Here is a 20,978-nt window from a genome sequence, read left to right on the forward strand (position 1 = left end):
CAGCAGGGACATCTCCAGCTAGATTAGGTTGCTCAGGGCTCTCTTGAACTTGACCTTGAATGTCTCCAGGGATGGGGCCTCTATTACATCTCTGGGCAACCTGTTCCAGTATTTCACTACCCTGCTGGGTAAATATGATACGGTTAATATCATAGAATCATAGTCTGGTTTGGGTTGGAAGGCACCCAAAAGACCATGAATTCCAACCCCACTGCCATGGGCAGGGACACCTCCCACTAGACCAGTTATTTTCTCCAGAATCTATAAGATTAGAGTCTTGTATATCAGGAAAAATCTCTTCACAAAGAGAGATATTAAAGACTGGAATGAGCTGCCCAGGGAGGCGGTGGTCACCATCTCTGGAGACAGTTAAAAGATGTGTGGATGTGGTGCTGAGGCACATGGTAGTAGCTTAGCAGTAGAGGTGGTACTGTGAGTGGTTAGACTTGATGATATCAAAGGTCTCTTCAACCTGAAGGGCTCCATCATTCTATGGTTCTATACCTGCCCAAACCATCATGTGTGAGGAGTCAGAATTCCCAAATTCTTCTGGTGCTTGAAGCATAACTCCAGGCAAAGCATGGAGACTTGGAGTGTTTTGAAGAAAGAAGTCTTCCCATGTCAACTTTTATTTGTTTGGCAGTAAGAAGCACTTTGCTTTCACAGAGTTTGGAAGCAAGACTTTTTAAGGTAATGTTTTTCTCTGCAAATATTCCTGTGTTTCTAACAGTAATCTCCAGAGGAAGAATGCATTTCATTTGACCAAAGCAAAGTGCTTTGTGTTGACTCAGAATGGCTTCTAGGGGTTTTGCTCTCACTTTTGTTTTGCCTACAGATAAAATATTCTGTTTTCTGTTTCATCTAAACATTCCACCACCAATTCTTTTCACTGGCCTGCCAAATTTAAAGAACTCCTTTATTCTGAAAGATCCAGTTTCAAAACAAGTGACTTTAGAAAAGTTACCCCTGTACCTAGAAGAAGCTTTGATGGGTAACCAGGAGGAATACAGCAGACTAGACCTTGTACAGCTTTCCAATGTAGAATGGCCAAAGTGTCACTTACAAAATCATAGAACCATGGAATTGGTTTTATTGGAAAAGACATCTAAGCCTCTGGATGAGGCTCTGGCCAGCCTGATCTAGGGTAGGGTGTCCCTGCTCAAGGCAGGGGGGTTGGAACTAGATGATCCTTGTGGTCCCTTCTTACCCTGACTGATTCTATGATTCTAGGATCATCAAGTCCAACCATCAACCTAAGACCACCATGGCCAGTAAGCCATGCCCCAAAGTGTCTGGTCCACACAGTTGTTGCACACCTCGAGGGATGGAGAACTCACCATTCCCCTAGGCAGCCTGTTCCAATGCCTGACCCTCTTGCATTAAAGAGATTTTTCCTTAATATCCAACCTAAACCTTCCTGGCACAATTTAAGGTCCTTTCCTCTTGTTCTGTCTCCTCATACTAGTGAGAAGAGACCAATCCTCACCTCACTCCACCCTCCTTTGAGGGAACTGTAGAGGGCCATCAGGTCTCCCCACGGCCTCCTCTTCTCCAGACTGAAAAACCCCAGTTCCCTCAACAGGTTGTTCTAAGACTTGCACTCCAGACCCTTGACCAGCTTTGTTGCTCTTCTCTGGGTCTGCACCAGCAGTTCAATGTCCCTTTTGTAGTGAGATGCCCAAAACTGAACCCACTATTCGACGTGTGGCCTCATCAATGCCCAGTACAGGGGCACAATCAGGTCCCTGCTCCTGCTGGCCACACTGTTGATGACCTAGGCCAAGGAGATGTTTGCCTTCTTGTCCACCTGAGCACACTGATGGCTCATGTTCAAACAGTTGTCAATCACCACCTCCAGGTCCTTTTCCACTGCTAATGATTGTGTTAATGCAAATAACAGATTATAAACCTCCTCTCAGTGTTTTGCACCTTGATGAAGGAAAACTTTAGTAGGGTTATGTCAAAAGACAACCCTAAAGAATCTGTGAAACTCTGCTCAGGCTTCCCAGCTAAGGCATGAGACTGAGTGAAGAAAATAAACAGTGGGGGTGAGAGGATTCTCTTTAGCAGGAACGAAGTGAAGAGCAAAATGAGAATGTTCAGAGATTTCATAAACATGAAGAGCCATGGATGCCTGTCCTCAAAGGCCACTTAGTGCTTATCACCTCTGTGTGCTGATGGATAGTATCTGAAGGGAGAGGTGATATTCTCTCCACAGCTTTAGATATGATACAAATATCATGTGACAAATTGCCATCACTGGGTATGGAACATGAGGAGAAATGAAAAGCATCCGAAAACCTGCACAAAATCCCATGAGTGTGTCTCAGGAGATTGTTTTGAACTCACAGGAAGGTGAAACAATGCTGACAAGTCAAGAGCTGTAGGAGAGAGCTTAAGTCTACAGTGTGCTGAGTTCTTGAGGCACAATGCTGAGGGCTTTCAGGTCTCTCAGCTTCATCATGGGGCAGAATGTGCTGTGAGTGCCCTGGAGAGCAGTATTCAAATCACAAGACAGCATGCTGTAGTAACAGACCACCACATCCTGGTAGATAGTCAGAGTCACAGAATCACAGAGTGGTAGGGGTTGGAAGGCACCTCTGGAGATCAGAGTCCAATACCCCTGCCAGAGCAAGTACACCAGGATGGCATCCAGGCAGGTTTAGAACAATTCCCAGATACAGAGACTCCACTACCTATCTGGGCAGCCTGTTCTAGTGCTCAGCCAACCTCTAAGTACAGAAGTTCCTCTTCATGTTTAGATGGAACTTCCTATGTTCAAGTTTGTTCCGTTACCTCTTGCACCATCACTGAGCACCACTGTCCTGTCAGCATCCTCCTGACGCTCATCCCTGAAGTATTTGTAAGCATTGAAAAGATTCCCTCTCAGATTTGTCTAGGCTAAAAAGCTCCAAGTTCCTCAGCCTCTCTTTGTAAGAAGGATGTTCTATCCCCTAAGCACCTCTGCACCCTCTCAAGCAGTTCCCCTATCCTTCTTGAAACGTTGAGTGCAGAACTGGACACTCATATTAACACCAAGACAAAGAACAGATGTGACCAAGAGGAGAAGAGGTCCCCTATAGAAGTTGTTCACACTTAACAGGTTCCCTGGAAACACTGATGGGGACAAGATGATCTCCTAGGGTTCCTTCCAACTCAGTGCATTCTATGGTCTATGATCTGTGCTCAGATGCTGTCACTGCAGAGGCTTGAGGAGCCTTGCATGTACTCCAGCAATCCCAATTACACCTCTGAGTAAGAGGGACCCTCCCAAGGCTCACTGCGAGCAGCAATTAATCTCCTCCTAGGCAGAGGGAGGATTTAAACGTGAAGAGCTTCACTGCCTGAAGGTAACAACGCTCTTGTAAGCACTTGACCTTTGGGTGGCTTTTGTGTGCGGCATTCTTGATCTCTATCCCGGCTCTGTGGCTGGAGCTCAGACCCCCCTTCCCCGGCACCGTCCTGCTGCCTCTGCTTCCTTAGCTCTGCTGTTTGTGTTCCCTCCCGAGCTGTGCTGGGTAAACAGTAAGGTTCGGCTCTGCTGCAGCTTCCTGCAAACTTCCACTGGGCTGCAGAGCCAGCAGCCAGTGTGAGACCAAAGGGAAGGACCTCTCCCTTGCTTTGGAGTTGCTGCTGCAGCTGATAAGTCTCTAATGTGCTACAGCTCTTGTCTTTCAACAATCATTTCAGTTGGAAAAGACCTTTAAGATCATTGAGTCCAACTATCATCTGCCTCTAGCAAAACCCAGTGATAAACCCTCAGCACCACATCTCTGCATCTTTAACCAGCTCCAGGGACAGAGATTTAGCTACTTCCCCAGGCAGCCTGCTCCAATGTTTGAGAACCGCTCAAGTGAAGAAGTTTCTTCCACTGTTCAAGAACTTGCAGCCTGAAAATGATCCATTTCCTCACATAAAATAAACTTAGCAGCCCATGGCAAATTACTCTGTGTGATTATCTGATGGCTAAGATTCATAGTGAGGTCACATCTGGGTAATGGGTAACGGGCACAAACTGGAACCCAGGAGGTTCCAAACTAAGATGAGAAGAAAAATTCTCTGTTGTGAAGGTGCTGGAGCCCTGGACCAGGCTGTCCAGAGAGGCTGGGGAGTCTCTTTCTCTGGAGAGATTCCAAACCCATCTAGACACTGTGATCCTGGGCAACCTGCTGTGGGTGCCCCTGGGGTGGGACTGGACGATCTCCAGAGGTGCCTTTCGACCCCCACTGTGCTGCAGTTCTGTGATACTACCTTTCCAATTCAGGAGGAACAAACATCCAAGCTCCAAGGAAATTCTCCATTTTCATCAAATGTTTCTTTGCTGAGGACTTTTCCCCTCAGAGCTCAGTGCTGGTAACCACAGAGAGGATAACACCTGCATTTCCCATGCCTCAGCTCTCCAAATCACAGCAGTTGAGTGCCATTGATTTACTCCATCTGGAACTTCAGATCTTCCCCGAGCCTGAGGTTATCATTTTTCAAGAAGAGTGACCCTGTCCCTTTTGTTTCAAGAAGTTCTGTCTCTGGGAGACTCATTTACAAGGAGTTAACCGACTGCTGATTAACTTAAGGTGGTGAATGTGTTTGTAAAGCTGGCAGTGACACTCCTGATGTTCCAGCAGATCATTTTTCCATGCCACAGTCAGTCTGAACTGCTTAGGAATTTCACAAAGGATTCATTTTTTTCCCCTGCACAAACCATACCAGAGGTATCAGCTGGCAGTTGATTAGTTCCCTATTCACTATTTATTCTGTGTCATTTTGTTAGGATCCAAAGCTGAGCCACTTGGTATTTCCTTATCTACCAAGTGAACGGTCCAGCTGCCTGGACAGTCCTCTTGCTTGGAATTCTCCTTTCCAGTTCCAGTGGAGCTGGCTTACATCTGCTTACATGGGATTTGAGAGGAGCTGGAGTGAAGGAGAAGCAGGCTGCAGGGGGTGGGGAAGGTTTGCCAGGTTCTTCTGGGTGCTGCCCTGCTCCATGATACTACTTTTTCTTTTGCAATGAATTTCAGGGCTAGGGAGGGGGAAAAAAATAAGCCTCCCTGACATACTTCCCTGTGATCTTAGTCAGGGTCTCACCATCCTCAGTGTCAAACATGTCTTTCCTTTCTCTAGTCTAAATCTCTCTTTTAGTTCAAACAATCACCTCCCATCCTGTCACAACAGACTCTGATAAAAAAATCTGTCCTCAGCTTTCTTTTCCCCTTTAAGTGCTGAAAAGCCACCAGAAGGTTTCCCTGGAATCGTCTCTTCTCCAGGCTGAACAACCCCAACTCTCTCAGGCTGGCCTCACAGCAGAGGGCTTCCAGCCCTCCCATCATTGCTGTGGCCTCCTCTGGCCACACTCCAACCGGGCCCTGTCTCTGCTGTGCTGAGAACTCCAGAGCTGGCCCCAGCACTGCAGGTAGGGTGTCAGCAGAGAGGAGCAGAGAGGCAGAATCCCCTCCACTGCCCTGCTTGCCACCACAAGAGCTCTAATATTACAGAACAAAATAGGGAGCAAGAGCTCCTTGGCTGACAGAGAACTTTCTTTGCTCTATGGCTATAAACTGTAAAGTCACTGAGGTAACCCAAATTAAAGCCATCTCCTTACTAAACCAGGCTCTAGGAAACCTCACTTACTGTAGGAAAGAGAAAGAGACATAAAAATACAAGCCTTTTTCCTCTTTTTTTTCCAAAGCAGCTCCAACATACACTAGAGATCAAAAATCAAGTGCAGCTCAAACCATCCTCTCCTTCCCCAATCCAATATTTATCAGCCAGAAGCTGCCTTTTACTGTTGCTAATTGCACAGTGATTTAGAACACTATTAGGTTTCAAATGCTGATTGGAGAAAGTTAGATTTATATATTTTGGCTGCCAGTTCAGCTTGAAGCTTCTGATCTGGGATGGTGTAATTCTAGCTAGTGGCAAGACATATGGCAATTCAGGTGCAGGCTGCTATTAAAAATCAATTAGGAGTGAAATATGGCTTTGGTTACATAACCCTGTAAATTCCTGCTTCCTCTTTAGGTGTCTTATTTACAACTGAAAGTAAAAGGAGATTATTATTAGGCCTGTTGTGAAGCTGGAAATTTGGTAGAGTTCAGCCTGGGAGGTAGGAGGAGATGATGGAAGAGAATAGGGTTAAGTAATTATTTTATTTGCCCTGAAAGGGAAATATTTTTGAGAAGTCTTATTCTGTTTTGGCTAAGATGTTTCAGTCATTGCGTAATTCAACATTTTCTGATGTTTTAGGATTATTTGGCTGCCTTCTTTTGATTCAGGTTACTTTTTTAAACAAACAGGTCTGTTCTGAAATTCCCTCTCAAAACCCTGGCACAAAGATTTTTCAATTCAATGTTCCTATCTTTTCAGCCAAAACAATTAGCCACAACCTGATCCAAAACAGACTAAACAGAAGGACCATAGGGCAGGGAAGGTGCTGGCACTGCTGTGACAGTGCTTTGTCCCCACAGAGCTCCACATCCAGGTTAGTCCATGTCCATGGTCTGAAAGAGTGGTCAGGCATCAGAAGTGGCCACCAAGGGAGGTGGTGGAGTCACCACCCCTGAAGGTGTTCAAACAATGAGTAGATGTGGCACTCTGGAACATGGTCTAGCAGTCATGGAGGTGTTGGGTAGAAGTCTGGACTTGATGATCTCAGAAGTCTTTTCCAATCTTAATGATTCTAAGAATAGAAAGTCAAAGAATGCTTCCTAGAAAAATCTCTAAGGTTTTAGGATTTCACAATCATACTTTGAACTTTCTGATGATCATCAAGGTATTTGTAGACAGAAGAATCAGTGAATGAGACTCAGAAGCTTTACCAACTTAAACTACCTCAAGTTCTTATTTATTGCTATTGTATATGTATATTTAGTCTGATTTATTGTGCTAGATCCATAAAAAATCCCCCAAAGTGTGACCAATTTTCTTCACTGTTAGGTTAAACAGATTATTCTTGCCTAGCTTTGAATATTATCATGAGCCTACATCCCCTTTTTTATATCCTTCCTGCTGTATTTTAGAGATTCTCATTTACAGAAAAAAAGCTTTTTTTCTTCCAGTAGATTTACATAAACTCCTGTAAACCTACTGTAACACTTCCCTGCTGTGGAATTCAGGAGTGGTACAAGAGAAATTCAGACCACTGTGGAAAGAATCAACTTCAGCACCATGAAAATCCATGGAGCTGATTTATTAACGCCATTTTTACAGATGGAGAATGGATAAGAATATCTTTTTGCAAGATTGCTCTGAAGACTGAGAAAACAGGGTTAGAAATGGGTTAGTCCAATTCTTGGTCACTTGGCAATAATCCCTAGATGACAGTGACATTTGCAAATGAACATGAACAAGTCTTATGGGGAGTGCCTAAAGGAATTGGGGTTGTTTAGTCTTGAAAAGAGAAGGCTCAAGGAACACCTCACTGCTCTCTATAATTGCCTGAAAGGAAGTTGGAGTAGTGAGATTGAGTTGGTCTCTTCTTCCTAGTATAGAGAGATAGAAGGAATAGAAATGGTCTGGAATTATGACAGGAGGTTGGATATTAGGAGCAATTTCTTTCCTGCAAGAGTGGTCAGGCATTGGAACAGGCTGCCTAGGGAGGTGGTGGAGTCACCATCCCTGGAGGACCTTGGAAAACATGTGGCCATGGTGGTCTTAGGTTGACAGCTGAACTCACTGATCTTAGAGGTCTTTTCCCATTGAAACAATTCTGTGGTTCTAAGATGTGACAGGATGTCTCATTACATGCTGCAGTGAGCTGCCTATGAGCAGTTAGCAGCTCAGATTGGCAGCCTTATGGTCATTGATCAGAAAGGCAGTTGGTTTAAAATCGGTGTTCTTTCTCCTACAGACTACAGAAACCCATTTGTGGAGATTCACCCGGAACACCCGGAAATAATCTACATTTTAGATGCTAAGAAAACAGTTGTTGTCCCTTGCCGAGTCACCTCACCAGATATCAGACCTAAGCTTACCCAGGTAAGTGCTGCTCCTGAGGCAATCAGTTCAGAGGCCTGGGCTGCCAGCAGAATGGGTCAAAATGCAAAAGGAAATGTATGGAAGTAGGCAAGTGTCAGAAAAGGAAGAGCAGAAGCACTGGGAACGGAGAAGCAGAGTCCTGCTTTACTGCTGCACTGGTGCTTTACAGCACTGCATTGCTACTGAGCTGTGGACAAGGGCATTTTGAGGATTAGCTGGAGCTCTATCAGATATTTTTCTCATCTTGTGGCTTGATGTTCCTCCATAAATTGCCAAAGCTAGATGACAAGGCACTATTTTTCTTCAAAATTCCTTGACTAAAGCCTTGCTATTTGCTATCCTCATGAAAGCTTCTTTTATACCTTGAACCTCCTTGGAAGAGCTGCCTGTTTCTGCTTGATTTCATAAATTTAAACCAAGTTTTAGCCTTGGAAATAAATGGCTACAGCATCTAGCCCTTCGGCAGCAGCTATAGCTGAATGTCAAGGTTACAGAGTGGTCTGTGGAGGCCAAGGCCATTTTGTCTAATAAAAATGGAAATTCAAGGTCTGAGGCTTCCTCAATCAATGGAGATCTAGTCACTCATTTAAAGGGCTTTAGTGGTGCTCAATAGAGAAGCCTGTCATGGAGTGAGGAACAGGACATAGGTCTCCTGGCTCCAATCCTGCCTTGCACCTAATAGGTTTTGTGTCTCTCCATTCCCCTGCTAGGCTGACTGCTACAGCTGTCCTAAAGTGAATGAGAGCTCATCTCTTGGCTCTGCCTCTTTTCCACAGGCTCTTCTGGGGAAGCTGTGTGAGATGAGGTTGTTATGCTGCATATAGAGCCACAGATTCACAGCATTGGTTTGGTTGGAAGACATCTTTCAGGTCATCAGTTCCAACCACTAACCAAGCACTGCCAGGTCACTGATAAATTATGCCCCTCAGCACCACATCTCCATGGCTCTGAAAGCCTTTCGGGGATGGGGACTCCACCACTACTCTGGGCAGCCTGGGCCTGGCCTTAATAATCCTTTCAAGGAAGAAAATTTCCCTAATAACCAACATAAATTTTCTGTGGCACGACTTGAGTTTGTTTCTCTTGTCCTATCATTTGTTGCTTGAGACAAGAGACTGACCCCCACTTGGCTCCAACATCCTGTCCGAGAGGCAAAGGGGTTTGAGGACCTCTGCTCTTCTTACCACTTAGTCCTCTAAGTTGTTAGGTGTCTCATTCTCCTGGGAGGCAGCACATAAAATCACAGTGGCCTGAGATGGTGCTGCAGCTCCTGCTGAGACCAATGGCAAGTTTCCAGTAGACGTGCAGAAGGTCAGCCCTGGCCTTATTGCTTTAGCAGATCTCTATTTTTGTCAGAAGGGATTAAAAGGTAGGGGGAAAGGCTCCTCTCCAGCTACAGCTTATCACTTCAGCCTGGATAAGTGTTATCACCTTCTACTCCTTGGCTATGAAAATGAAACATCCCCATCTTATTTTAGCCTCCTAACAAATTCATTGCTGGAGTCCTGCTGCTGACTTCAGCCACATTCACATGAGCTTAAATATGGTCTTGGAATCTCAATCAAGGAGACCTCTACATTTATTCCCCTTATTTATAGGCAACCTTACTTCTCCCCTGCTTGCCAGCTAAATCCTCTCCTGGTAATTTCTTCAAACACAAACTGAAATCCTTCACCTTGCTACCAGATGCTGCTGGAATAAAATCTCCACTGAAATCTCCCATTTGAATTGCAAAGAAAATGCTCCTCAAAAAGATTTCTCCCCTTCAAGGGGGACTGCAGGGCAGGGATGAGGATGCTGAGTGCTGCTCCCCAAAGAAACCCTCCTGATGAGCTCAGGAGATGAAGAGAGATCACCATTCAGGAGGACACATTTTGGGAGGTGTGTCTTGGCTCCGGGAGCACCAGCTCCAAGTTCCATCTATGGAAAGTCTCCACTTGTTCTGCCCAGTCTGGGAATTTCATAGGACAGTGTGGAGCCAAGGTGGCGGCTTCCCATGCAAAGAGGAAGCAGAGCAGGAGAGGGGTGGAGGTAAGGGTGGGGGAGGAGAGGTGAATGAGGCCATCAGCCAAATTTAGAACATCCTCCTCTTCCAAATTTAATCTTCGATAGACAAGGAACTTCAAAGGGAGGAAAGCCACAGTGATTTCCTTCCAGCAGCGCTGACGCTCGCTGCTTGATTGTTTAAATATATATGTTTGAATATTTTATGAAGACATTTAATATGTGTGTGGTGTTGAAAAGGGCCTCCTGAGGAGGCTTATTTTTTCTTTCTCCTTCCCCTAGCCATGGGGGAGCAGAGCTGCCAAACCCTGAAGTTCAGCTTTATCACATTTTATTATTCTTGTAGAAAATGTACTTCTTTTTTTTTCCCCCCTCTGTAAATTAAGTTCCTTATGTTACCATTATACTTTAAAATCATGCCACTCTCTGGCCTTTAAATATGTATGGAGAAATGTACCTCTTGCTAATACTAAACAGATGCCAGTTAACTCTGCAGAGCATCTTTGTAATTAAGCAGCCCAGGCTAAAACACACAATTGAAAACTTTCATTTTGCTTAACATGATTTTAATTCTGGAGGGGGAAAAAAACCCAACACAAACAAAACAACCCAAACCCAAAGCACTTTTAGTCTAGTCACTGATCTAGTCCCATATGCATTTGCCACATGGCTGTTAAAGCATAAAATCATAGAACTGCTGAGGTTGGAAGAGACTTTTGACATCAAGTCCACTACCACTAAATCACGTCCCTCAGCACTGCATCCACACAACTTTTATACACCTCCAGGGATAGTGACTCCACTACTTCACTGGGCAACCTGTTCCAACCCCTGAGAACTCTTTCTGTGGAGAAACTTCTCCTAATATCCAACTTGATCCTCCCTTGGCACAACTTGAGGCCATTTCCTCTTGTCCTGTCACTTGTATGTGAGAAGAAAATGACCTCCACCTCACTCCAACCTCCTTTCAGGGAGCTGTAGAGAGCTAGAAGGTCTCCTTTCAGCCTCCTGAAGACTGAACAAGCCCAGTTACCTCAGCTGTTCCTCATCAGATTCTTGTTCAAGGCCCTTCACCAGCTTAGTCACTGCTCTTTGCTCCTGTTCCAGCACCTCAGTGTCCCTTTTAGAGTGAAGGGCCCAAACCTGACCCCAATATTTGAGGTGTGGCCTCACCAATCCTAAGTAAAGGGGGACAATCACATCCCTAGACCTCCTTGACACACTATTCCTGATGCAAGCTAGGAAGCCATTGGCCTTCTTGGCCATCTGAGAACACTGCTGGCATGATTAACCCAGAGCAACCTGCTCTAGTTGCAGATGTCCCTGCTGACTGCAGAGTAGTTGGACTAGATAACCTTTAAAGGTCCTTTCCCACCTAAACTATTGCATGATTCTGTCATTAAGCATCAGGTCTCTGATCTCCTTCTGGAATACTGCTGAATTTTCCTGGTGATTCTGAACAGAGACACCCAGTTGGATTACACAGAGAGCTCATTTACACAAAGTCCATGTTTCCTACTACTGTCAGAAGAGAGCTGGTGTTCCAAAAGCAGGCAACTGTCCTGCCATGCCTCCTTCCCCAAAGCAACATCACCAGTCATGGCCCTGCAGCCACCATCCCTTTGTCTTTGGTCTAGGCTGCAAATGGAATAACAAGTGACTGGAAAACAAAGCCAACCCAATCAATTGTGTATTCATGGGAGAGGTACAAGCACCAGCTCTCAGAGCCTGGAGCTGAAATTTCTTTAGAGCAGGAGTATTATTTAAACTGAATCCTGTTTAAACCACACTGCCATACAAGACTAATGTTTGTCTGGAGACAGAAAAATAAATTGCATCCTGCATGACAACAAGAACAAGATCAAACCTATTACATTGCTGGGAAACTCCCACTTGTGGTCACCAGTGCAGCTCTTCCCTTGGTTAGCTTCAGAAGCTGGAGCAAGGTCGTTCTGAAAACACTGCACAGCATCACATGGAGTCCCAGTATGTGGGGTTGGAAGAGACCTCTAGGGATCATCTAGTCCAACCCCCCTGCTAAAGCAGGATAATCCACAGCAGGTTCCCCAGGATCACAATGTCCAAGTGGGTTTGGAAGCTCTCCAGAGAAGGAAACTCCACAATCTCTCTGGACAGCCTGCTCCAGGGCTCTGGTACCCTCATACCAAAGAAGTTTCTCCTCCTATTTAGATGGAACCTCCTGGGTTCTAGTCTGTGCCCTTTGTCCTGTCACTGGGCACCACTGTGAAGTGTCTGGTCTCATTCTCTTGCCTCCCACCTTTAGCTCTTGCTGAGCATTGAGAAGATCCTCTCTGGGGCTGCTCCTCTCCAGGCTCAACAGCCCCAGGGCACTCAGCCTTTTCTCCTCACAGAGATGCTCCAGGCCACTCAGCATCTCTGTAGCCTCCTCTGGACTCTCCCCAGTAGCTGTCTGTCTCTGCTGAACTGGGAAGCCCAGAACTGGACTCACTAATCCATTAGGGTGTAGCAGAGTAGGAGGAGAACCTCCCTTAATCTGCTAGTCACACTCTTCTTCATGGGCTCTATTTGACCCTTAGTCATCTTGGCCATGAGGGCACACTGCTGGCTCATGGCAAACTTGTTGTTCATCAGAACTCCTTTAGTGCATCTTCAGTCCTAAAGAGCCTTCACAAGTCTTGCTGAAACAGTCAGACCTGCATCCTATGGTTCCTGCATCCTGGGTTCCTGTCACCTGGCTTCAGGCAGGCCAAGTGGGTTAAGGTCAGGGCTCTGCCCTTTACAGCCTCCTGAGCTATTTGTCTGCATGTAACACCATTTATTTCTTTTCTACATTATAACCCAGGGTTTTCCAAGTTATTGGAAAACAACTTGCACTTTCTCTAGCAAATAGAGGACATGGTAATAATAATAAACAGCTAATTATTCCCCCCAACCAAAGGTAACCTGCCTGACCTGCTGTCCAAGGGTGTACAGAGAGTTCATCCTTGTAAGATGAACTTTCCCTCTAGTTTCTTTTCCACACTTCAAGAATCTTGGAACATTACAAGTATTTACGAATTTAGGATTAAAATTGTCTATGTCACTAAGTCCCCTTCCTTCTGCCACGATGTGATTTACCATCTGAAGTCATCCAGGCTGCTTCAGGGCCTGCTGGAAATCAATAAGCTCCTTTGAAGGTGTCTCATCCCTTTTTGAGACACACAGAGAACCTGATGAATAGCTACAGACCATAGAATAGAGATGACTGCCAACAGGCAAGGTAGTGACATGAATCATTGGGATTTTTGAGGCTCTAACTTCACACATGTTTTTAAAGTACTGTGAGATCCCAGGAATCACAGAATAGTTTGGTTTGGAAGGGACCTTAAAGACTATCTAGTTCCAAGCCTGCCACCATGGGTGGGAAGACCTTCCACTAGACCAGGTTGCTCAGGGCTCTATCCAACCTGCCCTTGAACAATTCCAGGAAGGGGACAGCCACAACCACCTTGGGCAACACTTTCCAGTATCTCACCCCCCTCACTGTAATGAATTTCTTCCTAATCTCCAGTTTAAATCTCCCCTCCTCAAGCTTCAATCCACTCCCTCTCATTCTATCACAACAAGCCCTTGAAAAATGATGTGTGTGAATATGTGTAGCAGCTACATATAGGAATAGGAAATATTGTTCCTAAGCAGTTCCAAAAGATTATCCTATAAAATGAATATCAAATGGGCAGGATTATTTCCAGTAAAGAGATGAGGGAAACTGGACCTGCAATGGGTAGCATGGTATCATGCCTAAGATCTGAGAGGATTTGGGCTACTGAATGAAAAGCTCCAGTAATGATGTCCAAGTTTTGGATTTCAAAGACAGTCATACCTGAGGGAGAGCTTTTTAGTTTGCTTATATTGATGTTGCTTAAGATATGTGTGGAATGAGACCACCAACCACTCTGAAAGGTCAGATATCTCAAGCAGAACAGCCTTGGCTGGTTGCCTCTGTAGTCTGAAGGGAAGGGGAATGTCTCTCAAGCCTCCTATCCATCTGTTCTCTTTTAGTACCCTTATTCAGTAGAGATGAACTTCAGGAAGATGGTGTGGGACCCGAGAAGAGGATTTGTCATCCCCTCTCATTCCTTCATTTACTCTGGAGTACTCACATGCACTGCCACCGTCAATGGAACTGTGTTCACCTCCTATTACCTAGCACAGAGACTGGGTGAGTGACCACCGCGTGCCCACCAGCGACGACAACGCTTCTGCTGCACTGCACAGCTGAGCCCTTGGGAGTTATTTCTTGCTTGGTCTCAGCTAGATTTGATACATCTCATTGGTATGGATCCGTAACAAGTCCAAGCTGGAATGCTAAAAGCTAACAGCCTTCCCCCTTTTTGTTCCCCGTTCCACAGAACTTGGATTTGATCCACTTCTGGGTTTGACAAATGACCAAGTGTTGAGTTGGCACCAAAAAAAAAAAGAGGAGTATTTTAGTCAAACCCCACCAAGGCTTTGTTTGCTTGGATTGAACTTTATTTACATTAAAGCAACTGCAGGGTTAGGATAAACCACACAGGAGCTTTCTTTTTGCCTATGGTCATTAAATACAAGACTGTGGTGTAAAAATCTCATTAAATGGCTAATTCAAACCTTTGGCTGGTTAAATAATTTCTTCTGGTGATTTACTAAACCCTTTCCCTGTTATTTACAGCTGAGCTTCAGTTTGGGATTAAAACCTGAATTTGAGGCAGCTAAACGTTTCATTTGTGAATGTTGAGGATTTATGTGAAGACAATTAGAATTCCTTTTTCCTTTGTTTTCAATGTATGTTCTTTATCTCTTCATATATTATATTTTTGACAGCAGAGAGCTTATTGTAACTTCATTCCCATTAGCTCATGGCATCCTCCTATACAATTTAAACAACAGCCTTGGAAATTTGTGTGGCAGCCACATCAAAGTCCTGTAAATCTCTCTCCCTCTCTTTTCCTTCATTGTAGGAGTAATTATTTTTTTACTAGACTCATGAATGCAAAGCTAAAAGCCCATTAGGTCATCCCTCTCCAGCCCAAAAGGACACAGCAGTGTGTTACAAGGTAGCAGTCAGACGTGGGTATGGAGGCCATCAATGTGGTGTAGTCTTGCTTCAGAGTTGGTTGGTATTAAGGCATCAATAAATAAATAAGATTAAGATCTGGGGATCTCTATTAGAAAGGAAAGGCTGAGGGACTTGAGGCTTTTTAGTCAAGAAAAGAACAGACTGTGGAGGAGAACTTCTCAATGCTTATAAACACTTTGAGAGTGTGTGTCAGGAGGGTGGGAGCAGTCCTTTTTCAGTGGTGCCCAGTGACAGGACAAGGGGTAACAGCAAAAACTTGGAGTCTCCATCTTTGGAGATACTCAAACCCTGCCTGGGCACCATCCTGTACAACCTGCACTAGGTTAACCTGCTCTGGTGGGAGGTTGGACAAGATGATCTCCAGACATGCTTTGCAAGCTTCATCATGCTGGGATTCCGCTGTTGTCAAAGGGGAAGGTAGCTGGTCATCAGAGGGCAGAAGAAACACATTTCATGTTCTACCAAAGCTATCCTCTCAGATAGAGGTTGAGGCCCTCAAAGGATGCCACTCCTGAAAACTTTCTGAAAGTGGCTGTGGATATGACGAGTGAGGGTTGGAGCTAAGTATGGCACATGTAGATGTCAGGCATTGACACAGGCAGCCTAATGTTTCTGCTGTGTGGGCTTTTCCAAGTTTCCACAGAAATGGCAGCAGGTGGTGAGGTGTTTTGGCAGCTATGGCAAGAGAGGACGATAGAGATGCAATTGGACAAACGGATTCCGTCTCAAGAGTGACTGCTATCAAGAGTGCTGCACAGTTCTGACTTTGCTTATTTCATTTCAGAGGGCAGAGTACAGAACCTGGCTCTGAAAGCAACTCCCAAAAAACTGCTGGTGGGAGAAACTCTCTACCTGGAATGCAGAGCAGAAACCTTCATCAATGGGCGCATTGAGCTTATCTGGACAAGTCCCAGCGGGAGGGTGAGTTGACAAAAATTCCATACTCTATTTTATGCAGCCTCCCCCTCCCCAAAAGCAAGATCTGTCCACAGGGCTGAGTAAACCAAAACTACTACTTCTTTTGAAACACAATCGACCATTTGTAAGCCTACAATTGATTGTACTTCCAGTTTAAATGAATCTAAAACCCATCTGGCCATCCTGAATCTGCAAATTAAGCTGCAGGGCTGGGGGTCCTGGTTCAAGAGAGACAGAAGAGAGACTGAAGAAAGTCCAGCAAAGGCTCCATAGATGCTGAGGGGCCTGGAGCATCTCTGTGAGGAGGAAAGGCTGAAAGCCCTGGGGCTGTTGAGACTGGAGAAGAGCAGCCTGCGAGGGAATCTGATCAATGTTCAGCAGGAGCTAAAGGGTAGGGGACACAGTCTCAAGTTGTGCTGGGGTAGGTCTAGGCTGGATGTTAGGAGGAAGTTCTTCACAGAGAGAGTGATTGGCATTGGAATGGGCTGCCCAGGGAGGTGGTGGAGGCACCGTCCCTGGAGGTCTTCAAGAAAAGACTGGATGAGGCACTTAGTGCCATGGTCTGGTTGACTGGCTAGGGCTGGGTGCTAGGTTGGACTGGATGATCTTGGAGGTTTTTTCCAACCTGGTTGATTCTGTGATTCTGTGGTGGAGTCGCCGTCCCTGGAGCTGTTCAAGGAAGGATTGGACGTGGCACTTGGTGCCATGGTCTAGCCTTGAGCTCTGTGGTAAAGGGTTGGACTTGATGATCTGTGAGGTCTCTTCCAACCCTGATGACACTGTGATACAAGAGGATGGAGCCAGACTGTTCTCATTGATTCCCAGTGACAGGACAAGAGGCATGTGAAGGAGTGAGCATTTGCTTTGATGTTCTCCTAAGGAAAATCTGAGGGCAGAAGGAGTATTTTCCAGATCCATTTATCTGAGCTATTAGTCATGGCTCTGTTTGATGCCCGGAATAAAAAAGACTGTTTTTTTTTAAATCTTGTTAGTTCAGCAAATATTCATTTTCAAAAAGCCTTTAAGCCTCTTGGAAAAGTATAAAATGTGATTCCTAAAATGAATGGCACTGAAAAGACACTGAAAGAATGTCAAGATTTTGGTTTTGGTAAAGAAACTACAGGAAAAAATAACACAGAATTTAGAGGTGTCCCTGAATAGAAAAGCCTGGTAGAAAGCTTTGCTCTGTTTATTTTTGGTTTGGTTTGGTTTTGGGGGGGATTTTGTTTGTTGGTTGGTTTAGGTTGCTGTTTTTTTTCCCCTGTGAACCCTCCTTAGCTTTCTAACATTATAAATGAAAAATTTCTTGGCCAAATCTCTGAGACCAAATATCCCATCAGAAGCAATAATGCTTTCTAAAGTTCTTCAGCAATTTGCATTGGCGCTTGGCTGTCATAATATATTATATTTCTGTCATAATATGTTTCTTTTAGAGAGTAGGAGGTTTTAAAGACAGAAAAATACTGACTGTGACCAAAAAAAACCCTTTAGAAACACCCAAGAAAAATCCCAAAGCACAACTCTGACCCTACGGATGACAACGGCAACTTTGCCCTGAGCTCCCTGAGATGCAGTCCCCAAGGAGGGCTGATCTGTGATGTATTCCCTCATTTACCTGCCTGCCCAGAGTTCAGCAGAGAAGCACAAAGGTTCCACTCCCTTTGTCTGTCTTATTAGACTCGATAATGAAACCTTACACAAGAACTCTTCTTGCTGCATTGCCTTTCATAGAATCCCAAAATCATAGAATCATTATGGTTGGAAAAGGCCTCTAAGATCATCAAATCCAACTACCAACTGAACACCACCATGGGCATTAAACCATGCCCTAGAATCATAGAATCAACCAGGTTGGAAGAGACCTCCAAGATCATCCAGTCCAACCTAGCACCCAGCCCTATCCAGTCAACCAGACCATGGCACTAAATGCCTCATGCAGGCTTTTCTTGAACACCTCCAGGGACGGTGCTTCCACCACCTCCCTCGGCAGCCCATTCCAATGCCAATCACTCTCTCTGCCAACAACTTCCTCCTAACATCCAGCCTGTACTTCCCCTGGCACAACTTGAGACTGTGTCCCCTTGTTTTGTTGCTGGTTGCCTGGGAGAAGAGCCCAACCCCACCTGGCTACAACCTCCCTTCAGGTAGTTGTAGACATCAGTGAGGTCCCCCCTGAGCCTCCATGTCTACACATTTCTTGAATGCCTTCAGGGGTGGTCACTCTACCACTTCCCTGGGCAGTCTATTTGATATTATTTATTTCAGCAATGGGGAGATCTGAGAATTTTGGATCAGATCAATGCTTTTCTTTACTGGCAGACTGTGAAAGGATGAACAAAATAATCCACTTTACACCGGCTTTTAACCCCCCTCCTTTTTTTCCCCCCCTAACTTCCAGCACCCATATCCTAGAAGATCAATAGACCAGAGTGGCATGGTGTACAAGGTTGGCAGCAGCCTGACAATTGAAAATGTCACCATGCAAGATGGGGGCCTCTACATATGCAAAACGTTCAACGTAACCAGGTTGGAGGCCAACGTGACAGTGACAGTGTATGGTAAGTTCTGCTGCTAAACCACGGCACCCAGGCACCAGACTGCTCAGCCCAAAGGTTAATTTTGTCTTTTTAACTCTCTTGACATGTAGATGGCATTGTGCCAACTAGTTAAAACAACCATTAATCATCTATAAAATCCCTGAGCAATCCATGAGAGCCAGCACCCAAAGAAGCTTTAAGGACTTCAAGACTGAGACATGCCTGAGGACATGGATGGATGGATGGAGGCCTTAAAACTGCATTTAGAGATTATGACTACATTTCAATAGCTTAAGGGGGCCTACAGGAAGGCCAGAGAGGGACTGCTTAGAAGTGCTTGTGGTGACAGGGTGAGGGGCAAGAGTTTGAAACTGGAGCAGGGTAGATTTATGTTAGACGTAAAGAGGAAGTTTTTCACTATGAGAGTGGTAAAATACTGGAGCAGATTACCCAGGAATGTGGCTGAGACACCATCTCTGGTGATACTCAGTATCAGACTTGATGTGCCTCTGGGCAGCCTGATCTAGTTGGAGATGTCCCTGCTCACTGAAGGGGGGTTGGAGAAGATGACCTTTGGGGGTCTCTCACAACCCAGTGCAATCTGTGAATCTGTGAACTGTTTGGAGACAGCTGGCACCAAGTGTGGTTGCTGATGCCCTGGAGAATCTGGCATTCACATGGTGAAAAGACAGTTCAGGTGTCTTCACACACTGCACCAGATGTGCATTCTCTGCTTTACACATCCAGCCCCTTATTTGGAGACAGACCTCCCTGGCCTTTGCAGACAGGCTTGGTAACAGCTTGTCATTCCATGTGGTTGTCTGCAGCTTCTGTACTGCAAAAACTCCAGGGTAGGCAGAAGGCAATTCAAAGATGTGAGCAGTGCGCTGCGGCAGATCTGCCATTACTTGTCCTCCTGTTCCTTTCTCTTTCCAGACAAACCTTTCCTTACAGTTTCACACAAGAAGGGGCCTTACTACGAGATTACATCAGGACACAAGTCACTGAAACTAGCTGCAAAGGTGGATGCCTTTCCTCGTCCAAGTGTCACCTGGTGAGTACCATCACCACGAGCAAAATCAGGAGTATGGGATGACCTGGAGACATTCTAGTTCAGGCTTGGTGAAGCTCTGAGCAACCTTCTCTAGTTGCAGATGTCCCTGCTTTCTGCAGGGAGTTGGACTAGATGAGCTTTAAAAGTCCCAAATCCATTCTATGATTCTACAACTCATAGCTTTTCCCATTCCTTAGCACATGGATAAAAGAGGAGAGCTGGGAATGCTCATAGCTGTGGTCCCGCAGCACAGCTAAAGAGATGTGACTCCTTCTGTGCTGATGTGCTCTGTGAAGCTGGGCAAGCCATACCTCTTTCCCACGCTGTTTTTCTCCCCTAGTCACTCAGAAAAGGTCCCTACAGGAAAAACGAGGCTTTCATGTCTCCTGCACAAAGAACTGTTTGGAAGATTGAAGCAGAATGCAAGTGGGGAAGGGTTATCAATTTGCCAGCAGCACTGGTGATCAGTCTGCAAGGAGGCAGCATGGAACAGAGAGCTGCAGGACACATTCTCAACGTGAGAAATTGTTTCACTGCATAGCTTTTCAACGATTTTCTCCAGCCCTGTACCACCAGCAGTGTCATATCCTTGCAGACAGTGCAGTGAGTCGTCCTGAGCAAACTGAAGTCTCCACCAGGACTGTGATGGATCAGCTTAATAGGAGGGACAACATGTCAGCAACTCCAGGAGACATTTATTTCTCTCTCTACCCTTTCATCACTTGCTCTCTCTCACTACATTTTCTTTACTTCACTCTGCAGGGGGTCTTTAACAACTCCATGCAACCTCCTGCACATCTTTAACTGTATGAAACTCTGTATGACAGCTCTCATAGGTTCGCCTGTGCTGGCAGAGAAGCTGAACTGCAGAATTGTTTTGGTTGGAAGAACCCTTTAAGATCATCAAGTCCAACTCTTAACCCAGCACTGCCAGGTCACCACTAAACCATGTCCCTCAGCACCACATCTCCACGGCTTTGAAATCCCTCTAGGAATAGGGATTCCACCACAGCCCTGAGCAGCCTGGGCCAGGCTTTGACAACCTTTTCAGGGAAGGAATTTCTCCCAGTGTTCAGCCGAAACCTCCTCTGGGCCATTTCCTCTTGTCCTGCCACGTACTCCTTAGGAGAAGAGACCAACCCCCACCTCCAAGCTCCTTTCAGGGAGAAAGTCTCCCTTCAGCCTCCTTTTCTCCAGGCTACACAACCCCAGTTCCCTCAGCTGCTCCTGAGAAGACTTGTTCTACAGTCACTTCACCAGCTTTGGTGCCCTTCTCCGGACCCACTCCAGCCCCTCCGTATTCTCCTGAAACTAGGATTGGAAGCATGTCCTCACCAGTGCCCAGTGCAAGGGCAGGATCCCTGCCCTGGTCCTGCTTATCACACTGCTGCTAATCCAAGCCAGGATGCTGGTG

The 20,978-nt window shown here is 45.5% G+C and overlaps 1 protein-coding gene across 1 annotated transcript in view; it reads left to right on the forward strand.

The window, feature by feature from the left end:
• LOC135183956 (vascular endothelial growth factor receptor kdr-like) overlaps window positions 1-20,978 on the forward strand; it is a 157,954-nt gene that overhangs the window by 59,676 nt on the left and 77,300 nt on the right. The window contains exons 4-8 of the mRNA XM_064159343.1: window positions 7,844-7,971; window positions 13,999-14,158; window positions 15,840-15,976; window positions 18,372-18,531; window positions 19,447-19,564. Of these exons, the coding sequence (XP_064015413.1) occupies window positions 7,844-7,971; window positions 13,999-14,158; window positions 15,840-15,976; window positions 18,372-18,531; window positions 19,447-19,564 (703 nt within the window). The remainder of the gene's footprint in view (window positions 1-7,843; window positions 7,972-13,998; window positions 14,159-15,839; window positions 15,977-18,371; window positions 18,532-19,446; window positions 19,565-20,978) is intronic.

Source organism: Pogoniulus pusillus, chromosome 19 (assembly GCF_015220805.1).
Source record: "Pogoniulus pusillus isolate bPogPus1 chromosome 19, bPogPus1.pri, whole genome shotgun sequence".
Classification (NCBI taxonomy): domain Eukaryota; kingdom Metazoa; phylum Chordata; class Aves; order Piciformes; family Lybiidae; genus Pogoniulus; species Pogoniulus pusillus.